Here is a 26,605-nt window from a genome sequence, read left to right as displayed (position 1 = left end):
GGTTCTTCACGCTTCTTTTCATCAAAGTGTGTGAGTCCATCTGCCAGTAACAAGGCAGACGTGGCTACCTCCAAGTTTCGTGCATCCTATCCACCCATCTTTCCTAGACTGTAATTAGAGCGTGGTATAACTTTATCCTAGTCTCACCTATGTGATGTCTAGGCGCAGAGAGGGGTCTCTTAGGTTTAGAGGTTGCCTTGTCACTGGCAGTTGGACTCATAAGCTTTCATCAAAAAGTACACCACTACTTTCTTGTTTTCGTCCCAAACATGACAGCGTTTTCTGTGCCAGCCTGTGACCAGACCTGTCTGTAAAAATACCTGATTGGCTGTTTATATCAATCGCTAAGCCAACCTCCCTCATTGGTTGTCAGAATAAAAGGGGGCTGGCTTAGCTACTAACCCCTTGACCCCCCCCCCCCCAGACAAAATTCTGACCAGTGTCATTTTTATGTGGTAATAACTCTGGAACGCTTCAACTGATCCCACTGATTCTGAGTTTATTTTTTCATTGACATATTATCAGCGCTCTCCTTTGAGCACTTTGGGGTTTCCATCAAAATCTCCGAGTAACGTGACAGATGAAACCCCTGAGGAATCCATTCACTATAATGAGGCAGCAGTTACTCTGGCCTCTGTTCAGCGGTGTACTTCTTTGAGAATTACACAAACCTGGGGCCGACGGCACTTTTATGCAATCCTAAAAAGGCAAAGACTGCCGGATCACAGGTGCCATGGTGTCCACGGTGCCTCCATCTGCCTCATTATAGGGAGTCATCCGCCAGAGGTTCTGTCTGAATCACGTATTTCAGAGATTTACACGGAAACCCCGATGCAAACGCTCAGAGCCGCCTTATGCCATCTTTGGGAGGCAGAATGGAAAAAAATCAACAGCAGGTGAAGAATTGGTTTTCTTTATTATTTTTTTACGCCGTTCCTCATGCTGTGTAAGTGATTAGGCGACTTTATTCTTGGGGTCGGTGCGATTACAGCGATACCTCATTTATTTTGTTTGTTTTGTCGCTTTTACAGAATAAAAATGGTTTTATAGAAATTTATTTTTTCCTTCCTTTTCCAAGGATCAAACATCACCTTTCCCTGCCCTGGTCGCTGCTCTAATACTCTGCAATGCTTTGGCATTGTAGGGCATTACCTTAGTGCATCGCACACAGGGAGACGGAACTTGCAGGCCACTGTACCTAGGTGACCCCATGGCCATCTTTCGGTGCAGGGTCACCATGAAGACCATCGGCACAATCGCCTTGTGCCAGTGGGGGCTCCCTCCCTCTGCAACGCCAGTCGATGTCACTGTTAACTGTGGCATCAGAGGGGTTAAACACCTGCGATCATCGCTAGCAATATTGCCCTCTGTAATATATTCCTATAATGACTGTCTTTTTTTTTTTTTTTTTTTTTTTTTATATGTCGCCAGTCTTGATTGCATGGCCTTGCTTATGGGCTATGAAACTGTCACCAATATCATATTGATTGCAGGTCATCGGGTTTGACATTGATGGTACAATTATCACCACTAAGTCAGGGAAGGTCTTCCCGACCAGCGCAGATGACTGGAGGTAAGGGGCACATTATGTCTTTTATGTAAAGTGCTTTTACTGCTTTTTATTTTTATGCTAAGGCATATCCTCTGTATCTTAAAGAGGGGTTATTTCCATCTTCACAAATGTGTATCATCAGATAGTGCTTGTAAATGCTTGAAATTTTGTAGCTTACTGATTCTTAAAATTTTCAGCCATTCCTGAGATATTATCGCTTTTTTTTTTTTCTTCTGTTTATCTCGTTGCCCTGGAGACCGACCACCGCAGCCAATAATTATAAGCAGGACATATGCAGTGCTTACAAGCTCTTGTTTTGTTTTAGGCCAGTAAACACTGTTTTAAACCTGGCCAGGATCGATGTTACCTCCTAATCCCCGGTTTACAAGCTAGGCAAGAAAGGTGGTCTTTCTCCTAGGTAACAAACTGTAAACCAAAGAAAGTGTTAATATCTCAAGAACAGCTGCTGATGCGCCCACCAGGGCCGTGGGGTACCCGGAATCGGAACGGACAGTTCTATGGGGGAGGTCAAGGGGCAGTGATCCGTTTCCATGGCCCTGGCCGTGTCATAAAATAGAGGATAGTCAAGTGGTGTTTAATCGTGACGCCACCCGTGGTGTTCGGCAATGGGTGGCCAATGCTGCAGTTTTGGTCCACTGGAGCGGATGGTGACCGTTGATGGTGATTGTTCAGCTCCCCACGGGTAGAGCGGGGCCCCAGGGCTAGTATATTTGATTGTTCAGATGGTGGTGAACCTTGGGGTGCAGAGAATAAGTGAATGGCACAGAGAGGTGCAGTTTTCTTTACCTTTTACTTGAAAGTAGATGCAATCTTTGGTACCAATTACAGATGGTGGATTGATTTCGGCTTGCCTGGAGGCATTCAGGGGATCCACCCTGCCAGATGGGGTTGGGGACCTTCCTTCTGTGCTCTCTTTTCGGGACCCTGCTGCTTGTAGCTAAGCTGCGGCCCTCTCCTGTGTTATGGTTTCTAACCTGTATGGCAGACAGCGTAAGCCTATATCACGGGCCTTTCCTTTTCACTGTCAGCTCTGGGCTCTTGGTCTGCTGCCGAGCCTTCAGGTGTTCAGTTTGTCCAGGGAGCTTGCAGTCCCATGCCCTCAGGATTCGGCTGTCAGGGCAGACAGCACCCGCCCAGCCAAAGACTCTGGTGTCCCTTTTTATCAGCGCTCCACTCTGGGGTCAGCTATACGCAATTTTAGTTCCCCAGAGCCCTTGTCTCGGCTCCTGTCCCTTCCCTCTCCACAGACCAACTGCCAACTCTCCTCTCTCACTGTCCTGTCACGAGCTCCAGCTGGCTCCCGTTTCTATTACAACTCTCCTGTTTACTCTCTCAGCTGACTTTCTGACTCACTAACCCCACCTGCTGACCAGAATTTATAAGGAAGCTCCCCTTTCTGGCCTGGAGTAGGAATTGACATGTACACTGTGTTACCTGGCATGGGGACCCCGCCTCCAGGCATGACATCACCACTTAGAGGGAGGCAATGTCACCATAGCAACCGGTCTCTGGAGTGCCATACTGAAAATTTTAATAAGCGGTAAATTGCAAAATTGTTTGTTTTTACAAGCCCTATCCAATGATATCCATCAATGAAGCATTTATTTTAATGGCTGATATGTAATACCACCAAAAAGTCAGTGTCCCTGCACTCTGAAGGGAGGGATGTCCAAATAAGTATAATGTAGAGAACAGCGCTCTCATTTTTTTCTGGCAGTCCCTTCGACAGTGAATGGAGCTGAAGCCAAGCATGTGCCCCCTCTAACTCCTGCAAAGCCCCAATCTAGAGCAATGGGGATCCCAACGATCAGCAAGTTAAACCCCGTCCTATAAATTCTCCGAAGTCTGCTATATTATGTAGCCATATAGCATTCATTTCCCTATAAATTTATTTATTTTTTTTATATATATATTATATAATATATTTTTAAGACTATACTCTGTTTTTCAGATAAGATGCACTTTTATGATCCCCAAAATTAGGGGGAAAATGGGGGTGCGTCTTATAAATCGAACACTGTTCTTACCGATGTTGGGGATCCGGCGCTGGGGGTGTTGCGGTGGTGGTGGTACGGCAGTGAGCGGTGGCCCTGTGGTGGTGATATATGGCGGCCGCCATTCTTCATCCAGCTTCTCAGTCGGTGCAAATGGAGGAAAGCTAAGATCTCCATCCGCGCCTGCCTCTACGCGATTTTTCCAGGAAAATGGCCGTTGATGCGGCGCAGGTCGCAAATGGAGCTCTCAGCCCGGCCTCAATGATGTCACCATTGGTGAATGATGCTGCACTCACAGCAGCTCATTCACTAGTGGTTTTCAGCCTGGACGGTCGCATCTTGGCACTATCCAGGCTGAAAACTTGAAAACTGTTTCTCCCCCAGACATGGATTACGGTGTGTGACACCACGACAGACAGGTATGGTATATTGTTGTTTTTTTATTTTACTTTTTTTTACAGGACATCGAGGGCTTTGGTGGAAATAGGCGATGCCGTAAGTATGGTTTAATTGAGATTATTAAACGAGTCTGTCATTTTTTTTCAATTAAAGGACTTTATTCTGGCTGTGTCTTTATTTATAATTCAACTATAGGATTAATAATGGATATGTGTCTTATAGATGCCATTCCATTACTAAGCCGTGGGCTTGATGTCAGCTGACAATACAAAGGTGACATCAACCCCACAAATATGAACCCCACTTGCCCTGCTACAGGTCAAGTGGGAAGAGCCGATCAAAGAGCCAGATTTGGAGCATCTAATAGACATGCCTTTTCTGGAGCGCTCCTTTTCCTTTTGATATGACATACACCGGATAGCGCCGACTTTCATTTGATGTCTCTTCACAGCTCCACTTGATCGGCTCTTTCACATTTGCTCCCTGCTACTCTGGCCCACGAGGTCTTTTGTGAGCATTGACAAGATTATTCCCAGGTCTGAAGAAGGTCCATTTTAAGGACCGAAACGTTACACAATAAATGTCTTGTGGAAAACTAAAGCTGTGAATAAAACGAAAATTCTTTTCTCTGCAATTGGGAGTGCCAGATTTCATATTTTTTTTATATATTATATTGGGATTGGTACCCTTTTTCTGTGCACCCCGTCTTCACACTCGGAGTGACGTGCCTTGCATTAAGAATATGTTAAAGTTTGGGCAGCCCTATTAATGTTAACCTTTTTTCTTTATAACAATTTTGGTTTTTGCAACAGCTATTTCAGTTTCATGTATCTAATAACTGATGGACTCAGGCTAGTTTCACACTTGCTTTTTTTTGCAGCGCGTTTTTCCCGCAAAAAAACGCATTGAAAAAACGCATACAAAAGCATACAACTGCTGCGTTTTTTTCAAGCATTTTTATGAGCATGCATGAAAAAAACGCAGCGTTTTTAGTGCGTTTTTACCGCGTTTGCGTTTTTTTCCAACATTAGGTGGCCCCTCACACTAACCCAAACCTTGACTTTACTAACCCTAACCCTGACCCTAACCCTTAACCAAACCATACTTAACCCAAACCCTAAACCCTAACTAACCCTAACCCTGACCCTAACCCTAACCCTTAACCAAACCATACTTAACCCTAACCCTGACCCTAACCCTTAACCAAGCCATACTTAACCCTAAACCCTAACTGACCCTAACCCTGACCCTAACCCTGACCCTAACCCTTAACCAAACCATACTTAACCCTAACCCTGACCCTAACCCTTAACCAAACCATACTTAACCCTAACCCAAATCCTAAACCCTAACTAACCCTAACCCTTAACCAAACCATACTTAACCCTAACCCTGACCCTAACCCTTAACCAAACCATACTTAACCCTAAACCCTAACCCTGACCCTAACCCTTAACCAAACCATACTTAACCCTGACCCTAACCCTTAACCAAACCATACTTAACCCTAACCCAAACCCTAAACCCTAACTAACCCTGACCCTAACCCTTAACCAAACCATACTTAACCCTAACCCTAACCCTGACCCTGACCCTTAACCAAACCATACTTAACCCTAACCCTGACCCTAACCCTAAACCCCCTTAACTAACCCTAACTCTAACCCAAACCCCTAAATTCCATGTTTAAAAAAAAAATCGCATGTGCAAAAAAACGCATACATGAGCATGCCAGTGCGCATGTATGCGCATCCATAGGCTATAATGGCCATTTTTAGCGCAAAACGTGCGCATATGTGCGCATGCGCTTTTTTGCAGGGCCAAAAAATGCAACATGCTGCGTCTGGAAAATCCAAACGCACACCCCAAAAAAACGCAGCGCATGAAAATCGCATACATGCGCTTACCAGCGCGCAGGTATGCGCACCCATGTTAAATATAGGGGAAAAAATGCATGCGCAGGTATGCGTTTTTTTCCAGCGCTAAAAAACGCAAATGTGAAACCAGCCTCAGTTATATTTCTGGATTCAAATGAGGTTTATTGTACTAACAGAAAATGTGCAATCTGCATTTTAACAAAATTTGACCGGTGCAAAAGTATGGGCACCCTTATCATTTTCTTGATTTGAACACTCCTAACTACTTTTTACTGACTTCCTGAAGCACTAAATTGGTTTTGTAACCTCATTGAGCTTTGAACTTCATAGCCAGGTGTATCAAATCATGAGAAAAGGTATTTAAGGTGGCCACTTGCAAGTAGTTCTCCTATTTGATTCTCCTATGAAGAGTGGCATCATGGGCTCCTCAAAACAACTCTTAAATGATCTGAAAACAAAGATTATTCAACATAGCTTTTCAGGGGAAGGATACAAAAAGTTGTCTCAGAGATTTAACCTGTCAGTTTCCACTGTGAGGAACATAGTAAGGAAATGGAAGAACACAGGTACAGTTCTTGTTAAGCCCAGAAGTGGCAGGCCCAGAAAAATATCAGAAAGGCAGAGAAGAAGAATGGTGAGAACAGTCAAGGACAATCCACAGACCACCTCCAAAGACCTGCAGCATCATCTTGCTGCAGTTGGTGTCACTGTGCATCGGTCAACAATACAGCGCACTTTACACAAGGAGAAGCTGTATGGGAGAGTGATGCAAAAGAAGCCGTTTCTGCAAGCACGCCACAAACAGAGTCGCCTGAGGGATGCAAAAGCACATTTGGACAAGCCAGTTACATTTTGGAAGAAGGTCCTGTGGATTGATGAAACAAAGATTGAGTTGTTTGGTCATACAAAAAAACGTTATGCATGGAGGCTAAAAAACACAGCATTCCAAGAAAAACACTTGCTACCCACAGTAAAATTTGGTGGAGGTTCCATCATGCTTTGGGGCTGTGTGGCCAATGCCGCCACCGGGAATCTTGTTAAAGTTGAGGGTCGCATGGATTCAAAACAGTATCAGCAGATTCTTGACAATAATGTGCAAGAATCAGTGACGAAGTTGAAGTTACGCAGGGGATGGATATTTCAGCAAGACAATGATCCAAAACACCGCTCCAAATCTACTCAGGCATTCATGCAGAGGAACAATTACAATGTTCTGGAATGGCCATCCCAGTCCCCAGACCTGAATATCATTGAACATCTGTGGGTTGATTTGAAGCGGGCTGTCCATGCTAGGCGACCATCAAACTTAACTGAACTGGAATTGTTTTGTAAACAGGAATGGTCACAAATACCTTCATCCAGGAACTCATTAATAGCTACAGGAAGCGACTAGAGGCTGTTATTTTTGCAAAAGGAGGATCTACGAAATATTAATGTCACTTTTATGTTGCAGTGCCCATACTTTTGCACTGGTCAAATTTTGTTAAAATGCAGATTGCACATTTTCTGTTAGTACAATAAACCTCATTTGAATCCAGAAATATAACTGAGTCCATCAGTTATTAGATATATGAAACTGAAATAGCTGTTGCAAAAACAACCTTTTTTCTTTATAACAATTCTTAACATTAATAGGGGTGCCCAAACTTTAACATATGACTGTAAGGCCGGGATCATACATGTGAAAAAACATGGACAAGTCTCGCATGTTAATATCTGGCACTCGGATCGGAGTGTGTGGCCGCATAGCTATACATGGAGCGGCACGCTCCGCTCCCGAGTACCAGCGGCAGTGCCGGTATTGACATGCGAGACTCGGCCGTGTTTCTCGCATGTGTGATCCCGGCCTTACTCTCATCGTTCTCCTCTGCTCGCGCGATCGCCAGTAGAGCAGGGGAGATTGAGAGCTGTCTTTAGCACCCGGCGCCGGGGAACAGCGCTTACTGTAGCGCTTTATCCCCGGCGCCGATGCATGTCACATGGCTGACATCAATGTGTGTTCTCCGTGTGCGCAACGTTTATGCTGATGATAAAAAGCGGACACATGGTCCTTGGAAACACTGAAATGTGCACAGATTCATTCATTTGAATGGGTCTACGTGCGTTAGTGTCTCCGGTACATGTGAACAGGGTCACCACACGTACCGGAGACATGGATGTGTGAAAGAGGACTAAAGCTGAGGAGGGAGAGAAGAGCGATTCTCCTCCTCCTCTGTAGGGATTTATCGTGATTGGTGGAGGCAGCTCAGCAACAGTTCCCTCCATCAATCACATATCTGTCCCTGCACATTATTTAATGTTGGAACTACGGTACTCACAAGTACGAGATCCTTTTAGGAAAGGTGAGCAAACAGCCCCCATCATCCTTCAGAATATACTGTATTAATGGGTATATTCTGAAGAATGATGGGGGTTCTAGCCATATTTAGTGTAAATATACATTGTAATGTAGTGTCCAAAGTGTTCATTGCAAATATAACTACCACCTCCCTCATCTTTCAGAGTACATCCATGTATACAGTAAGTGAGTGTATTCCTGAGGATGAGGGGGGGTGGTAGTCACAATATACGGTACTGAAGGCACTATACTGTAATTCGCAGATCCCCATAACAGAGCGTTATCCACAGATAATATTCTCCTTCGTCTCATTGGGGGACACAGATACTGTGGGGTGTATGCTTCTGCCGCTAGGAGGCTGACACTAAGTGAAAAAAAGAGGTTAGCTCCTCCTCCGTCGTATACACTTTCGCCCCTATTGCGGGCGGAACTCAGTTTTTTGCTTAGTGTCCATGGACGCACACACGTCTGGTTTTGCTCCAGACTTTTTTTTTTCTTTTTTTCTTTTCCCATGAAGATGAGACGGGGGCGACGGACCCTATTGAAAGGGTCCGATCTCCCCAAACCATCAACGGGCGAGCACGTGTTGAGTATCGTCTCCACGTATCCTCTCCCGCACTGTGGGACATATCTGGGCCTTTTTTTATTTTAATTTTACCATCTATGAAGATGAGACAGGGGCAACGGATCCTATTGAAAGGGTCCGATTTCCCCAAACCATCAACAGGCGAGCACGTGCAAGTGTCCCTCCACGTATCCTCTCCCGCGACGTGGGACACAATGCCGGACTTAGCACTGACCACTCCTAGGTATTGAAACCATGGGCTGTACATAGGCACAAGACTAGTTCATGCGGCCGCCACTGCTCCACCAATGCTTAGACTGCGGTGCTGCAAGGCGGCGGACGGCCCTCTCCTCACCCCCTAAAGGGTTAGATGGAGCTAGGGTGGCTGCATCGTCCTATTTTGTCAAGGCCCCCTCACATACCTGAGCTGGGAAGCTGAAGAGGATCGTCAGTGAGGAGAGGGCCTGGGAGGGCTCCTACGGCGAAGATCCGGGGCTGAACCCCTTAGCTGTCAGATGCCACCGGCCAGTGGCTGCACAGCGGTGCGGAGAAGCCTGAGCCAGTAAGTAGCGCCATTTTTTTTGTGCCGCCATGGAGTCGCCCCCCCATCGTGGGCAGGGGATAAATTGAGACCGCGGCTTTAGCCGAAGCTAGGCCGCGACCGGAAGTTCCGCCTACGGGCCGCGCGTCACTTCCGGCGGCCCGCCCCCCAGGCCTGGGCAGCGGGGGATAAGTTTAGTCCCCTGGCTTCGGAGCGCGGCTAGGCGCAGACCCGGAAGTACCGCCCCTGGACCGGTTTATATGCTGGCGGTCCTCCCCTCAGCTGGTGGCGCGCGATTTTTGTGCGGAGACGTCCAGGAGCCGGGGGGTGGGGGTTTGCACAGGACTGGGGTAAGTGCTGTCGTGGAGACCACAGGGAAAACGAAGTGCTACCTCCTTCCCCCTATCCCCAGCAGCGGACAGATACAGCATGTCCGAAGAAGCAGCATGCATCTCTTGTCGGGCTGCGTTTCCGCGGGCGCAGAGCAAGCGATTATTCAAAGCTGGCGACTCCAAACGTGCCCAGGAGCCCTCCCCTGTGACCGAACCCACAATGCTGGTGTGGGCAGACCACAGAGGACAAGGCTCGGGATTCCTGCTGTGCAGCGTCCGGAACCTGACGCCTAACAGAACCTCAGTGTCCGTCCTCCCCTGCGACCGCGACCAATGTGCCAAGCCCCCCTGAGTGGGCCCTATCACTGTCACAGTTCTTGCAATTGAGTCCCTTCAGGCCTCAGATGGGGGCAGGGACAGTGGCTCGCCGGCCTTAGAGGGGACCTCCACCTCACAAGAGCCTCTCGCCTGCAGGGGCCGCTCTCACTCCAGACAGACCCGAGGGAAACGAATCCACACGGTGTCACCCAGTCCATCTGGTGCCTTGGCATCCATAAGTTCTGCTTCTCGCTCCCCGTCACCAGTGGTTGATAGCGAGCAGACCTCAGAATTCGACTCAGCGTCACGTGAAACAGTGGACAGCCTCATAGAAGCCGTCAATCAGACCTTGGGGATTGAGGATGATCCCGCAGCGGCTACGGGGCATGAAGTGGCATGTAAGCAAGTGAAGCACCCGCACAGAATTTTTTCCTCTCACCCGGTGTTTGAGGACATAGTGCAGCGGCACAGAGAACGTCCAGACAGGCGTTTCTCGGGTCAAAAGGCACTCGAAACAAGGTATCCGTTTGCTCCGGAATGGATGGAATCCCCGATGATGGATCCTCCGGTTTCGCACCGAGCCACTAAGACCCTGCTATCCGCCCCTAGTGTTTCCTCAATTAAGGATCCCACGGATCGCCTTATAGAGAGCTTAGCTCGCTCAGTATATGAGGTGTCAGGGTCAGCGCTCGCTCTCTCATTTGCAGCAACTTGGGTAGCCAAGGCTATGATATCATGGTCAGAAACATTAAACAAGGTCGTGCAGGAGCAGGATCTACCTGCAGAGATTTCGGAGGTCGCAGGTCAGATGGCGATGGCTGGAAACTATGTAATCAATGCGTCTTTGGATGTGGACAATTGCTCGGCACTTGCTGCCGCTAATACAATTTCTATCAGAAGAGCCCTATGGTTAAGGACATGGCGAGCCGATTCTACTTCTAAGAAGTCCTTGACTTCCCTGCCTTATCAGTGCGGCTACCTATTTGGCGAGAAGTTGGATCAACTTATCTCCAACTCCACAGGAGGAAAGAGCGGGTTTCTCCCTCAACAAAAGGTCAAAACGCTTTTTTGTCACCCGTTTTCAGGCCTTTCACAACCCCGAGTGGACTACAGCGGCCAATTCCACCGCCTCAGGCCGCCCCAACCAGGATAGGGAGCGGCGGGTCTCATATAGAGCCAACCCATTGGGGAGAATGCATACTCAGCAGCCCAGATCGAGGGGATCCAGATCCCAAAGATCGTCGGCCAAATGACTCGAAGCCTTTACCAGACGACACCGGCAAGGTGGGCGGCCGCCTACTCTGGTTTCACCACGTCTGGGTCAATGTCGCTCACGACGCATGGGGAAAGGAATTGGTGGCCTCAGGTTACAAAATAGAATTTGTCAGATATCCTCCAAGACGGTTTTTTATTTCCCGGCTTCCCAGGGTGGATACCCAGGCAAGGGCTCTATTGGGAGCCATCAATTCGCTCCAGCACAACGGAGTCATTGTTCCAGTGCCGGAACACGAAAGAGCTCAGGGGTTCTATTCCAACCTTTTTGCAGTTCCCAAAAAGGATGGGTCTGTCAGGCCTGTTTTGGACCTGAAGCTTCTGAACAAATTCATCAGGATCAGATATTTCTGGATGGAGTCTCCCCGTTCAGTCATATTGGCTATGGAGCAGTGAGAATACTTGGCCTCAATAGACAGCCAGGACGCATATCTGCATATTCCCATTTTTCCTCCTCATCAGAGGTTTCTACGCTTCACCATCGGCGATCAACATTTTCAGTTCGTAGCGCTACCCTTCGGGCTAGCCACGGCTCCCAGAGTGTTCACAAAGATTATGGCAGTTGTCATGGCTACACTGCATTCTCGAGGCTTAGTCGTCTTGCCTTATCTGGACGACCTCTTGGTCAAGGGCCCGTCATACGGGCATGCGAGGAAAAGGTCAACATCACGCTAGATACTCTTGCCCGCTTAGGATGGTTGGCAATGCAAAAAGTCATGCCTTGTGCCAGTCAGAGGATCTCCTTCCTAGGAATGATCTTCGACACTTGCCGAGGGTTGGTAATTCTCCCTCAGGAAAGGGCGCTAGCTCTCCGGCAGGGTGTCCGGACACTTCGCCAACCAGTCCCTCATACCATCCGATCCGGGATGAGGATTCTAGGGAAAATGGTTGAAGCAATGGAAGCGATACCTGTCGCCCAGTTCCACCTTCACCCCCTGTAGCACGCCCTCTTGTCAGCCTGGGACAAGAATCCTTTCACGCTCCATCGGCGGTGCCGACTGTCCTCTCAAGTCAGGCAGTCGCTCGGATGTTGGATAACCAGTTCCTCTCTGGCCCAGGGGAAACCTTTCCCCCCAGGTCATTGGCTGGTAATGACAACCGACGCCAGTCTACTCGGTGGGGGAGCGGTGTTTCGCCACCACACAACCCAGGAACGGTGGTCGCCACAGGAGGCACGCCTCCCGATCAACTTATTGGAGATACAAGCAATTCGGCTGGCTCTGCAGAAGTTTCATCACTTTCTAGCAGGCCGCCCCATCCGGATTCAATCGGACAACGCCACGGCAGTGGCTTACATAAATCATCAAGGGGGCACCCGCAGCAGAGCAACCATGTGCGAGGTGGGGCTCGTTCTTCAGTGGGCCGAAGCAAACCACTCGGTGATTTTGGCTGTCCACATTCCGGGGCGTGGAAAATTGGGCGGCAGACTTTCTCAGCCGGCAGGGTCTTGCATCCGGAGAGTGGTCTCTACATCCCGAAGTTTTTCAGCAGATTTGTCAACTGTGGGGAGCTCCGAATGTGGACCAGTGTGAATGCCAAGGTGCCCACATATGTCGCTCAGGCCAGGGACCCACAGGCATTTGCGGTGGACGCGTTGGTTCTGCCACGGAACCAGTTTCGCCTCCCATATCTATTACCCCCACTGCCACTACTTCCGAGAGTCATCAAAAAGATCAAGACGGATGGGGTGCCGGCGATTCTGCTGGCCCCCCAGACTGGCCCCGTCAAGCGTGGGATGCAGATATAATGCAGCTGCTCACCGATGTTCCTTGGCGCCTGCCAGAGCGCCCAGATCTACTGTCTCAAGGGCCGATTTGCCACCCGAACTCGGGGTCCCTGTATTTGATGGCATGGCCGTTGAATCTTGGATTCTAACCCAGGCAGGGTTCGGGAGCGAGGTGGTCGCTACAATGATTAGCGCCCGGAAGCCTGCTTCAGCACGAATTTACCACAACACCTGGAAGATGTTTGCTTGGTATCGAGGCCGCGGTGTTTCTCCGCTGAGATTCTCGATCCCCAACATCTTGGCTTTTCTCCAGTCGGGCTTAGAGAGCCCGGATAGCTCAGTCGGTAGAGCATTACACTCGGGCTTTGCCCCAAGTTCCCTCAGGAGACAAATATCGGCCTTATCCATCCTGTTCCAGCGCAGAATTGCTACCCATTTGCAGGTGAAGACTTTTCATTCAGAGAGTCTCCCACTTGGTACCTCTCTATAAGGCGCCTATGGACGCCTGGGACCTTAACATGGTCCTAAGTGTTCTGCAGAAAGCTCCATTTGAACCGCTTCAGGATATCTCTTTGAAGTACCTTTCCATGAAAGTGGAGTTCCTAGTGGCCATCACTTCCATCAGGCGGGCTTCAGAGCTGGCGGCCCTATCCTGCCGAGCTCCGTTCCTCACTTTCCATAAGGATAAGGTGGTCCTCAGACCAGCCCCTCCTTTTCTGCCGAAAGTCGTGTCCTCTTTTCACATTAATGAAGATGTTGCTTTGCCTGCATTTTGTCCAGCACCGGTGCACCGTGTGGAAAAGGCCCTTCACACGTTAGACCTGGTAAGAGCCCTCCGGAGGTATGTGTCGCGGACGGCACCCTTTTGTCAGACGGACACGCTGTTCGTGCTCCCCGAAGGGCGCAGGAAGGGACTCACTGCCTCAAAATCGACCATAGCCAGATGGATTTGTTTGACTATTCAGGAGTCCTACCGCATTAGAGGCACGCCGATTCCAGCAGGGATCAGAGCGCACTCTACCCGAGCAGTGGGCGCCTCTTGGACGCTTCGGCACCAGGCTTCGACAGAACAGGTTTGCAAGGCAGCAACCTGGTCCAGCCTGCACACATTTGCCAAACATTATAATATCCATGCTCCGCTTTCGGTGGATGCGAGCATGGGTAGAAGGATTCTCCAAGCAGCGGTGGCGCACCTTTTAAACAAGAGGTGCATGTAGCTTGGATCGGTGAGTCAATTCTCTCACCCTGGGACTGCTTTAGGACGTCCCACAGTATCTGTGTCCCCCAATGAGGCGAAGGAGAAACATGGATTTTTGTGATAATTCACCATAAAACCCTTTTCTCCGAGACGCTCATTGGGGGACACAGCACCCACCCTATTAGCCAGTTGGCTCTGTTTTTGTTTAGTTAATACGCATTTATTTATGTGATATAAGGGTGGTCCTTTTCTGGACATGTTGTACCTGTATTAAGGCTGATTTTGTTGTCCTCCTACTGCTTTGGCACCAAACTGAGTTCCGCCCGCAATAGGGGCGAGGGTGTATACGACGGAGGAGGAGCTAACCTATTTTTTTCATTTAGTGTCAGCCTCCTAGCGGCAGAAGCATACACCCCACCGTATCTCTGTCCCCCAATGAGCGTCTCGGAGAAAAGGATTTTACGGTGAGTTATCACAAAAATCCATGTTTTTTATTTTATTAGAGGTATTTGCACACTATTTGGCTCAAAATATTTTTTTCCTTATTTTCCTCTCTAAAATCTAGGTGTGTCTTATAATCAGGTGCGTCTTATAAAGCGAAAAATACAATTCTATAATAAAGTGAATTATTGAGATCGGTTTAAACTTCTCAGTGCGCTTTATACATATTTATATTACCAAAGAAATTATACTTTTCTTGCCTAAAAATTCCCCCCCCCTTCTCTCCTGCAGAATATTATATCCTGAAATACCAAAAAAATTGAAAGCGCTTTTGTCAGATGGATATAAGGTAAGTTAAGCTGTTAGTCTTACGCTGACCAGTGGGTGAATCACAGTTTACGCTGCTGACTTCCTGCAAAATGGTGTTGATAACAGTGATGAGCGAACGTGCATGGTGTTATCTGAGTATGCTCAGGTACTAACCGAGTATCTTCGGCGTGCTACAATATGTTTGGAGTCCCCGAGGCTGCATGTCTCGTGGCTGTTCGACAGCAGCAACACATGCAGGGATTGCCTGTTTCTTATCCCTGCATATGTTGCAGCTGTTGAACAACCACGAGACATGCAGGTACAAGGACTCTAAAATATATTCTCCTACGCCTCATCGGGGGACACAAACTGTGGGTGTTATGCTGCGTGCCACTAGGAGGACACTAAGTGAACACAGAAAAAAGTTAACTCCTCCCCTGCAGTATACAACCTCAAGCTGGCTGGGAATTCCCCAGTTCTTGCTTAGTGTCTGTAGGAGGCACTTGGGTCTGGCTTCAGTCCCCACCGTTTTTATTTTCATTTTTTAATTTGATGTAAATTTTTTATTTTTTAATTAACGGAGTGAATGGGGGCGACGGTTCCTTTCAAGGGCCCGCTATCCCCCTAACCAACAACAGGCGAGAACACGAAGTATATCTCCGAGTACCCTTTCCTGCGATGACTGGGGCATACCTGATTCTTCAGGGTGACGGTTCCTTTACGGTCCCGGTCTCCCCACATGGATGCGAGGGCAAGCGCAAGGAGCACACGGCGTGTAGGGAGAAGACTTTAGGAGCGCTTTCGGATGCCCTGAATCAGCCCCATGGCCTCTCCATCCCTCTGCCCATAGGGAGGATCGATTGAGGTATACCCCTTTAAGAACTCCTCCAGCTCTGCTATATCACCCGGGAGGATGACATCTGCAGGCTCCTGGACAGCGCAGCCGGCGCAAGCACCGGATTGAAGGTATGGGGTCGGGTCCTGGTCCCTGGGAGAAGTGCTGACCTAGTCTCAGCGGCCCCCCGTTCTTTAGTCCCCGGCTTTTACATAGGACCGTCCACGTCTTTTGCGCTTCTCGCTCTGTACGAGAAGTGCCCTGCTAGTCTCGGGGGCCATGTGAAGGCTGCGAGGGCGCGGTCACTGATGGACAGCACCTGGTGACGCTACAGGGCCACCGCTATTCCTCCCGGGGACACAGTATCAGGACCGTGGGTAAGCTGCATCTGCTCTCAGAGCAAAGCTTAACCTCTTCTCTGCACATTTCCTGCAGCTGCAGCCCAGGTTCTGCTTGTAACCCTTTCAGGGGCACTATGTGTCAATCTAAGGAAGCAAAAAAGGGGACTACTAAGAAGCACACTGCGTTCTTTACCGCTTGTACCACTTGCAAGACTGCCTTGCCCAGTGCCCATACTAATCCGTTATGCACGGATTGCGACCCAGCTTGTGCTCAAACGCCATCCGCCGCTGCAACGGTGCTCCCTGCGTTTAGTCCCCCTGAGTGGGCTACGTCCCTGTCACGGTCTGTGGAGTCACTGACCATGGCTATAGACTCCCTCCGGGAATCCTCTTTAAGTCAGAACGCGTCTTTACCGCCCGAGGAGAGCTATGGCGACGGCTGGGAACCGCCCACCAGCAGGGGCTGTACTCGTTCAAGGGATCCTCAGGTCTCTAGAAAGCAGACCCATGACGCGTCCCCTAGTCACGCTCGCGCTTCAGCATCGGTGAGTTCTGTCTCTCGCTCTCCCTCTCCCAATGTTCGCAGCGAACATGACTCTGAATTCGAGTCTGACACGTCAATCCCTCAGAATCCCCCAAATGACCAAGAGTCGCTTGATTCTCTTATAGTCAGTCAACAAGTTTCTGACGTTGGACGAGGAAAATATTCCCGGAACATGTTGTCCCCTTTAAAAAGACTAAACGTGTACGCAGGGTATTTGCCAGCCATCCGGAGTTTAAGGACATTGTCCAGAAACATAGGGACCGGCCACATAAACGGTTCACAGGGCAAAAGCCTATCGAGGCTAAATACCCCTTTGGTCCAGATCTAATGAAGGATTGGTTACAGTCCTCCTCGGTGGATCTTCCTGTATCGCGTCTTGTTTCTATCTGTTTCTGAGGGCTCTTCAGTCAGAAACTCCTCCGATCGTCAAATTGACTACCTCGCTCGCTCAGTTTTTGGAACTTCAGGAGCAGCACTTTTCTCATCTTTCGCAGCAACTTGGGTGGCTAAGGCAATGGCCGCTTGGGCAGAAGTCTTAAATACTGCCTTCCAGGGTAGCAATCTTCCTCAGGAGGCAACCAGTGTCGCCAGGCAGATAATTCACGCAGGGGATTTTGTAGTGGACGCCTCTTTAGATGCCACTAATTGCGCTGCTCAGGCAGCCGCTAATGCAGTCTCCATTAGAAGAGCCCTATGGCTACGCCACTGGCGGGCAGATTCCACCTCCAAAAGATCGATGACTTCTCTGCCCTATCAAACTGGTCGCCTATTTGGAGAGAAACTGGACCATCTCATTTCTGAAACCCAGGCCAAGAGCATCTGAATCTAGGGGAGCCCGATCCCATAGATCCTCTACGCAATGACTTGTTGCGGTATCCAGCGGACACCGACAAATTAGGAGGCCATCTGCTTTCATTCAGTCACAGCCTTCCTTCGGGCCGTTCATGCGCCGCAAAGCTACGGAGTCATCATTCCGGTCCCTCAAGACGAATGGTTCAGTGGTTTTTATTCAAACCTTTTTGTGATTCCAAAGAAGGATGGAACAATGCAGCCCATACTGGACCTCAAGCTGTTAAATAAGTTTGTCAAGGTACGGCGATTCCGAATGGAATCCCTCCAATCAGTTGTCGCCTCCATGAAAGGAGAGTTCCTAGCATCCATCGATATCAAAGATGCTTACCTTCACATCTCAATTTGCCCGTCCCACCAGCAGTTCCTGCGTTTTGCAATTCGATAGGAACACTTTCAGCTCGTTGCCTTGCCCTTCGGACTTGTCACCGCCCCCAGGGTCTTTACCAAGGTCATGGCGGCAGTCATGGCCATTCTTCACGCTCGGGGAGTGGTGATATTGCCGTATCTGGACGACCTGCTGACCAAGGGTCCGTCCCTTCCAGCCTGCGAGGAATACGTGGATATCACAGTAAATACACCTTCTCGCCTGGGTTGGAAGATAAACTTCGAAAAGTCTTCCCCAACACCGGCCCAGCAGATTTCCTTTTTAGAAATGATCTTGGACACTTCCCACGGGTTGGTCATTCTCCCTCTAGAAAAGGCCCGAGCCTTTCCCGACCGGTTTCTCGCTCCATACGTTTCAGCATGAGATTTCTCGGACAGATGGTGGCAGCGATGGAAGGGGTCCCATTCGCACAGTTCCATTTCCGTCCTTTACAACATGCGTTGCTGTTAACTTGGGACAAGAACCCGTTCTCCCTGGACCGTCGGTTCCTTCTGTCCCTGCGGGTCACACAAGCCTCAAGTGGTGGACACTGAAATCCTCCCTGAATCAAGGGAAGTCCTTTTTCCCAGTACGATGGTCGGTGGTGACCATCGACGCCAGTCTTCTGGGCTGGGGTGCGTTTTTTTTCGTCACCACACGGCACAGGGTCGTTGGACAATTCGAGAGTCACGTTTCCCCATCAACATCTTGGAGATACGAGTGATCAGATTAGCCCTACTGCGTTTCCACCATCTCCTCGCAGGTCACCCCATCAGGATCCAATCCGACAACACCACAGCTATGGCGTATATCAACCGTCAGGGGAGTACTCGGAGCAGGATGGCCATGCACGAAGTGAGTCACATCCTCCAATGGGCCGAGACCAACCATTCGCCCATCTCAGCAATCCACTTCCCAGGGGTAGACAATTGGGCAGTGGATTTTCTCAGTCGCCAAGGCCATCTCAGGATGTCCCCATCTTTCCTGCCCAAAGTCATGTCTTCCTTTCATCTTAATGAGCAAATTGTTTTGCTTTCCTTCTGTCCAGCACCAGTCCATCACATTGAGAAGGCCCACCACACCCTGGATGTGGTTAGGGCTCTGAGACGGTATATCTCGCGGACGGCTCCCTTCCGCAAGTCAGATGCCCTGTTCGTACTTCCAGAGGGGCATAGGAAGGGTCTAGCCGCTTCAAAGCCACGCTAGCCAGGTGGATTCACTTAGTTATTCAGGAATCCTACCGTGTCAGGGACACACCTGTCCCAGCAGGGATTAAGGCGCATTCTACCTACTCAGTGGGCGCCTCTTGGACCATTCGGCACCAGGCGTCGGCAGAGCAGGTCTGCAAGGCTGCGACTTGGTCCAGTCTGCATACCTTTACAAAACATTACCAAATTCATTCTCAGGCCTCTGCAGATGCAGATCTTGGCAGACGCATGCTGCAATCGTCAGTACCACAGTGTTGAGTCAGTGGTACATGGGGTATTATCAGTTGTATGCTCCCCACCCAGGGACTGCTTTAGGACGTCCCACGGTTTGTGTCCGTGTGAGGCGTAGGAGAAATAGGGATTTTTGTGTACTCACCGTAAAATACTTTTCTCCGAGCCAATCATTGAGGGACACAGCACCCACCCTGTTTAGCCTATTTACTCACTGTAGCATTCTTAGGTTTTGACAATTATGGTTATTGTTATTTGTTTCATGCTCCTGACAAAGAAAGAAATAAACGGGCACCATCCTCAATGTCAATTTAGGTGGGATCACCTTGTGCATATAAATAAATTGACATGGAAACACATGAAGAGAAGAAAGTATATGCACACAAATAGGGATCACCACAAAAATGAGGTAGTCAAAAAAATATCAATTTTATTTATGGACACAACAGACAAACACTTTGTTCAGACTTTTTAATTGTTTTTAAACAAACAGACACTGATAGCAAAACAAAGGCAATGGGTCATATTAATAAATAGTTAAATACTATGGGTCCCAAGGCTAACCATTCAATCAAATGCCGGATATCTGCTGGTTCTCATAGCCTGGGGTCTATCAAACCAATTGTAATGACAATCATGACCTTAGATCAAAGTACTAAACTGCCATATTATAAATAACTACTTTGGTTACATAGAGATACTAAATATACCATAAATAGAAACTAAGTACTCATAATGTTGCCAACACACAAAAATCAAAAAATATATTAGCAGACCCCTTTCCCTAGCATGATATCACCTGGTTTCTGAGGATAAACAAGCCACCGGGTAAGTTACATGGGACCCCTCATGCTCCTACTGCTTTTTCACCGAACTGGGGAATTCCCAGCCAGCGAGAGGGTGTATACTGCAGGGGAGGAGTTAACTTTTTTCTGTGTTCACTTAGTGTCCACCTAGTGGCAAGCAGATTAACACCCACAGTTTGTGTCCCCCCAATGTTTGGCTCGGAGAAAAGGATCTTACGGTGAGTACACAAAAATCCCTATTTTTTTGAGCACACCAAAGACCCTCGGTTAGCATTGATACCTATATGGGTTGGATATGGAGTTAACAGAAAAGGTGAACATGGTGAAGAATAAAAATGAAAACGGATAATTTTCAGCAGCGTGTATTAATGTGAAGGTGGGAGGTTTTTTTTTTGGTTTTTTTTTTTGTAATTTTGTTTTTTCTTTGGTCAGATCATCTTCTTCACAAATCAGATGGGAATTAGCCGTGGCAAACTCAGGCCTGAAGTGTTCAAAGCCAAAGCGGAAGCCATATTGGATGAGTTGGGAATACCAGTTCAGGTTAGTGCTTTAAAGGTATTGTCTGCTTTGGCCAGTTCTGGTTCTCTGAGGATTAGCTGGGGAAGTTGAACAGCAAGTGTTTACTGAGCTATGATCTAGAGAGCAGATCGAACCTCAAAAGGAAGAGCTGCTCTGGCGCATACGGGGAAGTCTATAGGGGCCTTCTCTCTATAATATCCATGTACCCTAATAAGCTTATGCAAAGGGACAAAACATTTAGTTTGTTCAAGCCGGTCTTGATGAGGAAGCATGATAGTCCTGATTAATTAAGAGGTGCACGCCTCGCTCATCAGATCACACATGTGGATAAATATCCTTGTTCTTCATCATTTGAGGCCACGTATTGCTCAGACCTCAAGGAATATTGTCCCAATCTACAGAGTCCTTTTGGCTTAAAATTTAGAACATGGACATAACCTCCAAAAAAATCTCAATTTTGGGAGTAAATCCGAACAAATTATTTCCGGAGCCATCGGTGGCAAAAGCAAGTTGCTTCCTAAAAGTCAAACCTAAAAGGTCCTTCCACAAAACACAGGATGCACCAATTCAGTTCTCTTCAACATGCCTAAACAGTGCACTTGCCCCTCAAGAAAATAAACTTTTACGCCAACTCCTTCCTTGCACCAATGCAGGCAAATCTGCTAGATCCAGGAACAGCAAGTTTTTCTTCTAGGATGTGTGACTCTATCTGCAGTCGACGAGGACAATCCTTTGTCATATGCATCAATAGAGCAGCACTATATCACTCATCTGTCTTCAAACAGCTAAGGTCTGCTGTTAATTCCAAGCTCGCTGTGCAGAGCAGCATATTGTAGAGGTAGTGACCCTGATTCCAGCGATGTGTCACTTACCAGGCTGCTTGTTGCAGTTTTAATAAAATCCCTGTTTTATCTGCTGCAGATCTAGCTATACTCTAAATGCCAAGCCATGTATAACCCAGCCTACTTCACTGATTGGCTACTTTCTGCATATACTGTACATAAACTGTCAATCAGTGGTGGGAGATGTGGCTGGACTACCTGGCAGCAGGTTTACTAGTCTTCCTTAAGTCTTTCTTAACCCTCCTTCCTAATTATAAAGGCTCTTGTATTGTATTGTATTTTATTGCAGATTTTTGTGGCGACCGGTATGGGCATCTACCGCAAACCTGCTACAGGAATGTGGGATTACCTCTGTGAAAAGGTGAGACAGGTCTATGTGGTTTATATCCAGTCCATAGAGGGGGTTGCAAAAAATACTTATGTGTTTTATAATGTCGACTTGTTTGAATGCTTTTTTTTTTTTTCTTTATAATAGGGTAATGATGGCATTGAAGTTAAGAAAGAAGATTGTGTCTACGTCGGAGGTAATGATCAGCGCTATTTTACTCAAATAACGGCAAGATCTCAAACATTCACTAAAGTTATATAGAAGCAAGGGCTGAGGAGAGAGAGAACTTTTCTTGGGTAGCTGTTTTGTAATGAGACTCATGGTTGGTTGCAAATGTAACCAATGTAAAAATGTTAATTACAACTATTTTTTTAATTATGCTTGCAAATTATTAATCATTTTAATAATTGCAATTATTTTGGTAAATATGCGGCAATACTGGATGTCAGGACTGGGAACATATTCTTTTATACCAGTGTATTAGTGAGTTCATGGAGATAAATTAAGCCCATACTGAGTTGTCCCCACAATTAAGAGACCGTTAATCCTGTTTTTATTAATCACTTTATAACTTCTGCACAGATGCTGCTGGAAGACCTGCAAACTGGGCTCCAGATCGCAAGAAGAAAGATTTCTCCTGCAGCGACCGCCTGGTAAGTCATCTGAGGTCAATTTGCCTTTTCTATCTCGCTTCATTGGGGGACACAGGAAACCATGGGTGTATGCTGCTGCCACTAGGAGGTTGACACTATGCAAAAAAAAAGGGTTATCTCCTCCCCAGCAGTATATACCCACCTACTGGCAGAAAGCTATTCAGATTTAGCTTAGTGTCAGTAGAAGATGGACGCAGGATGCTCTCAGCCACGTATCTACCTTTTAGGTTTTGTTGTTTTTTTATTAATGATCTCTCGTTTTCAGATTCAGCTTGTGATTTGGGTGACGGAGTGTAAGTGGTCACTGCAATCTCCCCCTTAGAGACCAGGAGCACAGTGTGGGAATGCGTCACCACTGTACCCTCTCGTGTCAGGCAGGCAGGACCCCATGCCTCCTAACACCGAAGATGCAGACTGGTCCTTGCCACTACCCCCCTACGACGCCCGCCCTCCATAGCCGGTCGCTCAGGGAAAGAAGACGGAATCATACCCCACGGCTACCGGTGATGTCCAGTGGCCCTGAGGTCTGCACACAATCATACCTTTCTGCCCATTAGTTGGAAGATAGTAACGATGGACGCCAATCTTCTCGGCTGGGGAGCAGTGTTCCAAAATTGGACGGTCCAGGGTCGATGGTCGGCTCAGGAGAAATCCTGGCACTTTTCCACGGATATCCGACTCGTGTACAGTTCGACAATGCCACTGTTGTGGCCTATGGCTATCATCAAGGGGAAACTTTCAGTCAGGCAGTGATGTCAGAAGTCGCTTGTATCCTGTCTTGGGCTGGACAGAATGTCCCAGCAATTTCCGCGATGCACATCCTAGGAGTCGAAAATTGAGTGGCAGACTTCTCAGCCGTGGGGGTCTCACCGCAGCCGAATGGTCACTGAATCCTTCAGTTTTTCACAGGATCTGTCTCAGATGGGGCACCACGGATGGCGACATCATGGTGTCCAGATTCAACCACAAGGTTCCTCAGTTTCTTCCCAGTCTCGCGACCTTCTAGCGTTCGGATCCGATGCACTAGCAATACCCTGGACACGGCTCTCCTTTCCATAACTGTTTCCACCCCTATCGATGATTCCCAAAGTAATCATAAGGATAAAGGCGGAAGGATTATCCGTCATACTCAACGCTACAGATCGACCACGAAGTCCCTGGTGCACAAAGTTGATCAACCTTCTAGTGGAGACTTCCGGATCTCCCGAACCTTCTGATGCAGGGACCCCTACTTCACCAGTTTTCTCTGTTGCTCAATTTAATGGGCATGGCTATTGAACCGCAGACCATGATCAAAGCAAGGAAGCCTTCATCCTTTCACATGTACCATAGTACCATACATAGAAAGCATTTTTTTTTTTTTTGCTGGTGTGAGACTCATCAGGTGGCTCCGATGGTTTTTGTTTTTTTTTCACTTCACATCCATTTTGTCCTTTTCTACAGTCGGGTCTGAATTTCGTCCTGTCCCTTGCTTCTATTAGGAGACAAGTTTCTGCCCTTTCTATTCTTTTTCAAGTGAATCTGGCTGTTCGCCGACAGCTTAAGACTTTCACCAAGGAGTTGCTCACTCCATTTCCCCCCTACCGACCCTCCTGGAATATTAATCTAGTGCTCGAGGTCCTACAAGCGTCTCCGTGTGAGCTTTTCATGTTACTCTCCTGAAAGTTCGTCTTCTTGGTCTCTGTTTTACCTCAATAGTCTGGTTCCGTAACTAGCAGCGCTTTCCTGTGGCTCTCCTTTTTCACCAGGACAAGGGTGTCCTACATCCGATTCCATTTTTCCTTCCTAAGGTGGTTTCCCGTTTTCAGGGACATCGTACTTGCATCCTTTTGTCCGTCTCACTCTCACCGAGAGCAGTCGCTAACAAATTTTACCTTGTGAGCCCTACGTACTTACCTGTTCAGGACTGAGCCTTTCCGTCAGTCAGACTCTCTGTTCATGATCAGAGGGTCTAAGGGAAGGTCTCCCTGTGTCCAGTTCTACCATTAGTTGATGAATCCTTTCCACTGTTCTGGGAGCTTACCGTCTCAGATGTTAAGCACACCCACGGGGGATCACGGCACACTCCACGTGTTTGGTGAGGGCCTCTTGGGCAGTTCGCCATCAGGCATAGGCCTTGCAGCTCTGCAAAGCTGCTACATGGGATTCCACTCATTCATTTACCAAGTTCTACAATGTTCACACTCATGCTTCATTAGACGCGATCCTTGGTAGAATGGTACTGCAACCCACAGTGACCTGAGATTGGCCTTGAGGATATGATACTGCTTTGAGACCTCCTATGGTTTCCTGTGTCCCCCAATGAAGCGAGAGAGAAAACAAGATTTTGGGTACTCACCGTACAATCTGTTTCTCGGAGCCTTCATTGGGGGACACAGCACCCGCCCTTGTTTTCTGTTAAATTCGTGTTATGTTCTCTGCTTCTCCTACTGTTTTCTCAATAACTGAGTAGCCTTCTGCCAGTTGGGTGTATATACTGCTGGAGAGGAGCTAACTCTTTTTTGCATAGTGTCAGCCTCCTAGTAGCAGCAACATACACCCATGGTTTCCTGTGTCCCCCAATGAAGGCTTCGAGAAATAGATTTTACGGTGAGTACCCAAAATCTTGTGGTGTTTTTTTTTTTTTTTTTATCCAACCGGCATTTGACTATATTTTTCTATAATTTCTGACAAAAAATAAATGCAATTTGAAAAAAGCAATAAAAAGAACATGGGCACTCTTTAATTAACCTGCAGTTCCATCAGCTCTGACTCTGGTCGTCTCGTCAGTATGGCTCAGCAATAAGGCTACTTTCACACATCAGGTTTTCGGCGTCAGGCGCGATCCGGCGTCGTGCCGGAACGCCGGATCCGGCAAATGTTTTGTAAAACCTGATGTGCCGGATCCGGTTTTCTGCCGGATCCGTCTTGTTCTTGACAGACAAAACCGGATCCGTCTCATCCGGTTCATCCGTTTTTCTATCCGTTTTTCGACGGATTACGCCGGATCCGGTTTTTAAAATTGACCCTTGTGGCCTTCCGAACGGGATTGGCTACTGGAAAACTATATATAGCGTGTTCCTACAGCCCTTCTTTGACAGGTTGTAGAGGAGAAAGTGCAGATTGGAGAGAAGAGCAAGTTACTGGCGAAGATGGATGTTGTCATTGGAAATATTTTGAAGAATTTGGCGGATTTTATAGCGGAGGCGAATCGTTTGAGGGTGATTGTTCTGGAGAAGGAGAGAGCGAGACAGCAGCGCATCAGGCATCGTAGACGACGTTTGTGGATCCACCCCATCACAGCCAAGAGAATGACGCGTGGGGTCTATTCTACACTCTGCATGGACCTTCGACGAAACCCGGATACATTTTTTGGATATGTTCGGATGAAAGTGGAGAATTTTGATTACTTGGTGGAGCGCATTGCACACCTCATAAGAAAAGCGGACACCTATTGCCGCTTCTCTGTTTCACCCGCAGAGCGTCTGATGGTGACTTTAAGGTAAGCCACATTTATTGGATGTGATCGCATCAGAGCACACTTTCACTGCAATCTTGTTGGTGGTAGTTTGTATCTCCAAGTGTTATAGCTGAGTTTTGGTATGTAATGCTGTGATTTAAAACTAATTTGTTGTTTTTTAATTCCCCACAGATTTCTTGCAACTGGAGAATCCCTTTCGTCACTGCATTTCCAGTACAGACTCAGGATTTCCACCATATCTGGAATAGTGAAGTACACATGCCGTGCACTGTGGGACTCCTTAGCTGAAGAGTTTTTACCAGAGCCCACAACAGAGAGGTGGATTGAAATTTCAGAAAAGTTTCAACAGATATGTCAGTTTCCCAACTGCTTGGGCGCTGTGGACGGGAAACATATCCGCATTGTAAAGCCAGCCGGATCGGGATCGGAATATTTCAATTACAAGAAATATTTTTCAATTGTCCTCATGGCCATCGCTGACGCGGAATACAAATTTATTGCTGTTGATATTGGGGCCTATGGCCGCTCCAATGACTCTCAAGTTTTCAAACTGTCTGCCATGGGGCGTAAACTGTATGGAAACACCTTCCATTTCCCACCACCTAGACCGCTGCCGCAAACATCTGGTCCACCTATGCCATTTGTCTGTGTAGGGGATGAAGCCTTCCAGCTGTCAGAACACCTTTTGAAACCGTACTCTAGCAGAGGATTGACAAGAACAAAACGCATTTTTAATTAC

General features: G+C 47.8%; 1 protein-coding gene across 3 annotated transcripts in view; it reads left to right on the top strand.

Moving 5' to 3' along the window:
- PNKP (polynucleotide kinase 3'-phosphatase) overlaps positions 1 to 26,605 on the top strand; it is a 76,133-nt gene that overhangs the window by 13,770 nt on the left and 35,758 nt on the right. For all 3 annotated transcript variants that reach the window (XM_073570938.1, XM_073570939.1, XM_073570940.1), the window contains exons 5-10: positions 1,494 to 1,573; positions 14,866 to 14,923; positions 20,497 to 20,604; positions 21,715 to 21,786; positions 21,901 to 21,949; positions 22,336 to 22,406. In XM_073570938.1, the coding sequence (XP_073427039.1) occupies positions 1,494 to 1,573; positions 14,866 to 14,923; positions 20,497 to 20,604; positions 21,715 to 21,786; positions 21,901 to 21,949; positions 22,336 to 22,406 (438 nt within the window). The remainder of the gene's footprint in view (positions 1 to 1,493; positions 1,574 to 14,865; positions 14,924 to 20,496; positions 20,605 to 21,714; positions 21,787 to 21,900; positions 21,950 to 22,335; positions 22,407 to 26,605) is intronic.

The sequence above is a fragment of the Dendrobates tinctorius genome, unplaced genomic scaffold (genome assembly GCF_039654945.1).
Source record: "Dendrobates tinctorius isolate UK_male_01 unplaced genomic scaffold, ASM3965494v1 ptg000028l, whole genome shotgun sequence".
Taxonomy (NCBI): domain Eukaryota; kingdom Metazoa; phylum Chordata; class Amphibia; order Anura; family Dendrobatidae; genus Dendrobates; species Dendrobates tinctorius.
Note: the sequence above shows the minus strand (reverse complement) of the source record. Positions and strands in the feature narration are given on the sequence as shown.